General features: G+C 44.8%; 1 protein-coding gene across 1 annotated transcript; it reads right to left on the bottom strand.

Moving 5' to 3' along the window:
• AO090102000269 (uncharacterized protein) lies at positions 1-1,651 on the bottom strand (the record flags this gene model as incomplete). Its single annotated transcript, XM_023236903.1, has 3 exons — positions 1-20; positions 807-1,466; positions 1,576-1,651. The coding sequence occupies 3 exons, from the start codon at positions 1,649-1,651 to the stop codon at positions 1-3; spliced, it is 756 nt and encodes a 251-aa protein (XP_023091744.1).
• Positions 1,652-5,286: the final 3,635 nt, after the last annotated feature.

Below are 5,286 nucleotides of genomic sequence, written 5' to 3'. Positions count from 1 at the left end.
TCATTCAGCACTTTGTTTTCCTATGACACTGTTCCACTATAATACATCCACCTACTCGGAATCTGCACTCACTGCCAATAAGTTGTTTTCCTACAGCTTCTGGAGGGTCATCTACGCCATCGACACCACGCCCATCCCACGGCATTCACCGGAAATATGCTTATGTAGCAATAGCTGTACCATTCTGTACAGGAACTCTAGCCGTATTGAAAATCCTCGTATATCTACATCTACTATTCACTTGCACAGGACTTGCTCATAAATATATCTTGGGCCATCAGCACTCCCGAGCGTTTCTTAATGCCGTTAAGTCGATTACGAAGGCTAGTTTCAGGCCCCACAGGAGCACTAGCATCCACCATTCGTGGCTTAATCCGCCCTCTCTTATAGCGGGAGAATAGCTGTTTGCTTTTAGTGTATGATAGGAAACTAATACAGTGAATACGATTGATATACAATGTTTTAGGTGTAGAAGACGTTCGACCCTTGTCTGTGACTCGGCCGTGCAGCACGTTTACTAAAACTAAAACCTTTACATTTACATTCTTAAAGTATACCCTACAATAATCTGTCCTGCTACTACAAAGGAGCGAAATGGTCTGCCAAAGGTCAACATCAAAATCAAAATCAAAATCAAACGGCTCGACCTTGTCGCTCTCGTCGGAGTCGGTCATTGATGACTCGAAGTTCAGCATCATTCTTAAACGCAATTCCTAACCTGCCCAGCACCTCAGTACAATGTGGGTCGAGGGGCGTCCTATCTTCACCACCACCACCACGACATGGGTTAAGCCAGCGGGTCTCACCATCTCGCTCGCCAAAAACAGCAAAATAGGAGCCTTCAGGATATGTCATTCCAGGACTAAGCTTGTTCGTCCGTGATAATTCATATCGGTAGGCTGTACAATCTTCAGCATGGTATATGTCTCGTGGTCGGCGGTCCTTAACAACATGCCACCATGCAGGGGCCACTTCGTGGGCCGTTGCTCTGAAGCGCTTCCTGGCGGGCTCACCTGGTACCGAGCATAGGTAAGCCCCCGACCCAGGGATATAAAGAGCTCCCACCAGAATTTTTGGTCTGTCTTGCCCCTTCATACTTTCATACCCCTGTCGAGCAAATGTATCAACTTCGGAGTGTTGGTATGCTGTCCCGAACATGGATGGCCTGACATCACGCACAAAGGTTGGGTCGGTTATAGTTCCATCATCAAGCCCATTCCATCGTTGCACAGTAACTCTCGGCGCACGCTCATAGAGAGGCCTAACAACCTTACCCGGTAAGGCTGTGTTGTTCACATGTAGCGGCTGGCTTGAAGCCACACCTGCAGTAGGTACCTTGTGCTTGGAGTTCAATCTAGGAGTGTGGTCAAGGCTGGGAATGATATCCGGGCTCGCTTCATTTGTTGTCACGGCGGATGAAACAAACTGCGGCAACGCAGTCTCCGAGGCCGATTGATTGGGGCTTTCTATCTTGGTAGAAAGTACGTTATCGGATGATCCTATGTTGGATGAAGAAAATATGTTAGCAAATTCTATCATGTATGTTTTGCCGAAACAATTGTCTACTATACATACCAGCTCCTACAGAAGTGCCCAAGTGCAGGCCGAAGAAAGCCGCCAGGAGGATTGCATGTTTGACGTGAAAGTGCATGATTCTAGCTTCCTAGGTATAGGGTATGGTTCAAATGAAACAGAGTTATACGAAAGTGATATTGTTGAGAAGAGTAAGAAGATGGGCAGGCTGTAGTGTTCAACAATTGAGTTATCCCTTGGGTTGTGGAGGATAAGATGCCTTGGATAATCGTTAGAGTAAGTATGGCATGTACTTATATCTTGAGCATACAGGATCTTGCCTAAGACCCGGTTGTGCTGCCTATCACTATTACTGCGCTGCGCCTGGGAAATAGAAGGCTGTATCGTTTGTATTACGGTGCCATGACCTCTATCCCTCCGCTTCCCGAAACTATCCAGGACGCTGCTGTGCCAAAATATCTGATACAATGCTACCTAAGCCAATGATAAAACCTTATTTGACCTATACAGACATAGCAGTATCACAAGACTTTTACTGCAAACCATAATTTAGAGTTATCAGGTTCCCCTTATAGTATCTAGGCAGAAGTCCTAAGCAGATATCATGTGTTACTATGAAGCTATAGACAGATGTCCCTTTGTGGTTTGTCCTAACCTAGCCCGCACCATGCTACACACAGCGGCCTTACCAGAACTGGCATATACGGTGCTCAGATCTCTATATAAATGAAACATGTCAAGGGTTATTTCCAGCCAACACCCAGGTACTTTTTAGAAATATTCTGCCTAATGATAGGGTTGCAAGAGCGAATCCAGGGTCGAGTAAAGGTCCAACTACATTGAGTGCATCAATTATTGTGTTAGCTATTCTTATAACCTTTCTTGAACTAAGGTCAGCAGGGGAATGTCGTCTGTGCCGGCCACGTTCCACTCGTGCTTTCAAACTCGATTGGACCATAATATCTCAAATTCATACTCAGGATTTCCGTAGGACGTTCTGGCCTCTGTCACCACCAAATAACCAAGTTTAAGTGACTTGTCTGAAGCCAATCATGAACGGCCTACATCCCAACATTCTTTCTCCGCCACTATGTAGCGCGCATTTCTTCTTCCTTCCTTCTGCATCCTGCACGTTGTCGTATAAAATAGAAAAAACTAAAGTACCTATTAAAGTTCTGTTTCAAGCCCTGTAGATCCCCAACAACATCAATATAATTATATTACTTCACGCATAGTACATGTAGCCTGGTAGAAGTGTGGCTGTAATATCTGGTAGGCGAATCAGCCCCCAAATTTTGATTTACGGTCAGGAACAATGCAGCGTCAAAACAGCAATGACCAAAACGTTCATCTCACTTACTTAGCCTAAGAAATGTGCATTGACTTCCCCGCTCTGGATATTGTTCCTGTATGAGCAAAGATCACCATAGATTAGCCGCCCTCCCGTACCCGAAGCGACATGCAAGGTGCCTGCGGCAGCACAAACTAGGAGCAGTGCGCATCCAATAATCTTCCAGGCTAACTCACATCGCGTTCTTACTACCTAAGTTAGGTAGTTAGTAGGACTGGTCCAACTGTATCCCCTCTCCTATCCGTGCGTCAGTGTGATGATATCATATATGTGGGCGGTCATAAATCCGTAATATTCTAGACGATATTAGGACGGTTAAGTGTACTAACGTGGTGGGTCTAACCGCCATGATAGATACTTGGCCGCTAACCCGGCCGCTAATTCATGCATGTAATTTACGTCAAATTGGCTCTTGCTTTGTATGATGCACACTAAATTCTGTCCGAAGATGCTTCCGGTTAAAAGTGGACTACGAGAGGTCATTGCTCCTTAGAAAAGAATACTACCGTATAATTTCAAAGAGCCTGGAGCAATTAATATCTGGTGTTTGTGACTAAAAAACGTGCTTACATTGGGCACGAGACATATCCATAACTTGATGATGAAATAGATATCCCTCTCAGCAGTAGAAATACTATAAACTATCCTAGGGCTATGATAATAATTAAAATAGTAGAGGCAGTTTTCGCATTGACATGGGCTAGTGCCCGGCGCAAGGGAAAGTTGAGATATCACTCTTTTGTGATACGGAGCCGGCGCCTCAGAGGTACAGCCCTAAGAATAGTATTCTAAGTTAGGCAACGACACAGAGGCCATTCACAGCCAACAGCTCAATGATAGATGATTCTTTTCATTGGAGGCAGGTAGTATTCCAAATAGTAGTGTACTTTAGCTATCTACTAGTTAGGAACGTATAGAAACAATATAGCATTCCAATTCAATATAGGCTAGCTTGAATCCAGTGACATGATTTGTGCGTGAGCTGTATCCCTCCTTATCTCCAGCTACTCACGCGTACAGTTCTTCTCTTCATCCAGGGCCCAGGCAGCTACGATACAGCAGTAAGTAATCCAGAAGTAAAAGGCAAAGATAACGCTAGTATAATGATCCCTGGAATGTGGCAGTGTATCTCTGAAGTTTCCTATACAACTGCAGGCCATGAAGGAAGATGCTGAAACATAAATGCCTAGTGTTCCTTCAATTTCAATATTCGGAAAACCGGGTTTACTAAATTAGTATTACGCAGAGCAGGAAAGGTGATTATGGTCCAATAGTATACCGTATCCCCTCTAGTGTTGGTTGGATGAGTCGGCTGCTCCATGGAAGCAGACGTCATAAGGTCATGTAGGTAAAACTGGGTGATAGACGTCCATATTGTATTGGAGCTTCTACACGTGTACAACAGTCAGAATGTGAAATGCTAAGATTCTTAGAGAGAGAGACACAACGTCCAAGGGCTCATCAAAAAATGTTATAAAGCAAGCTCTGTCCCGGCTGTTCTTGCATTCATTCAGAGTATTATCTCTTTCAATCAAGACGTGCTCTAGTCAATTGGCTCTACAGTTTATCTATCTTTACCATTGATCGCTTGCATACGCATTCGCAACTTTGAATCATTCCCCAACAACGAAATCATTTCCTAACAATGAAACGTAACGTTTTGCCTGAGTTCTACGGAAGAAACCCGCTTACTGATGCTGCCAAGTTCCAGGATCGATCATCTTGGTGCTGGGTTATCTTGCTATGTTGATACTAGCGGGAGCTATCCACCCCCTGGTCACCAGCATTGAAGGCTCTGCGCCTCCATCAGCCGGCCCTGTCTCTATCTCGGAGCGCTCCAAATGGATACCCCTGGACCCGTCACTTTCAAGCACTTCTGCTGCCCAGAAATATGACAATCAGGTGGAAGGTTTTCCACCCTCGAATTGGGTTCCTCTTAGCCGACGAGCGAAGGGGACTGGGAAGTGTGGATACTGGAACGTTGATGGTCACATTGCTCAGTGTGACTGTATAATGAAAGGTTGGTACCCATTTTAGTCTTCTATAAGCCTCCTAGATCTACTAATACAATTACAGGCAACGAAGTTGCAAGCAGCTATATTGCTGAATATACGACTAGTGCCTGTGCTGCATTCCTTAGCAGAATCCCTGATGAAAAAACCCCAAAGGGTAAATGGTTACGCTTTGCCGTCAAGAATGTTGTTGATACCGGCGGTCAGTTAAGCGTTTTGAACTTCTGGTGGAAGAAGCTTTCCAAAAATGGTATGACTTTAACACAGGACCTCTGTCAGGACGCATATAATCGACTAGGAGCTGCTATCTGCGATACAAACCGTGGAAAATCAACAAAAGGAACAACAATCAGAATAGGGGGCGAAGATGGAGTTGAGATCGGGATGGAT

The sequence above is a fragment of the Aspergillus oryzae genome, chromosome 4 (genome assembly GCF_000184455.2).
Source record: "Aspergillus oryzae RIB40 DNA, chromosome 4".
Taxonomy (NCBI): Eukaryota; Fungi; Ascomycota; class Eurotiomycetes; order Eurotiales; family Aspergillaceae; genus Aspergillus; species Aspergillus oryzae.
The sequence above is the reverse complement of the archived record's forward strand: the minus strand, read 5'-3'. Positions and strand labels throughout refer to the sequence as shown.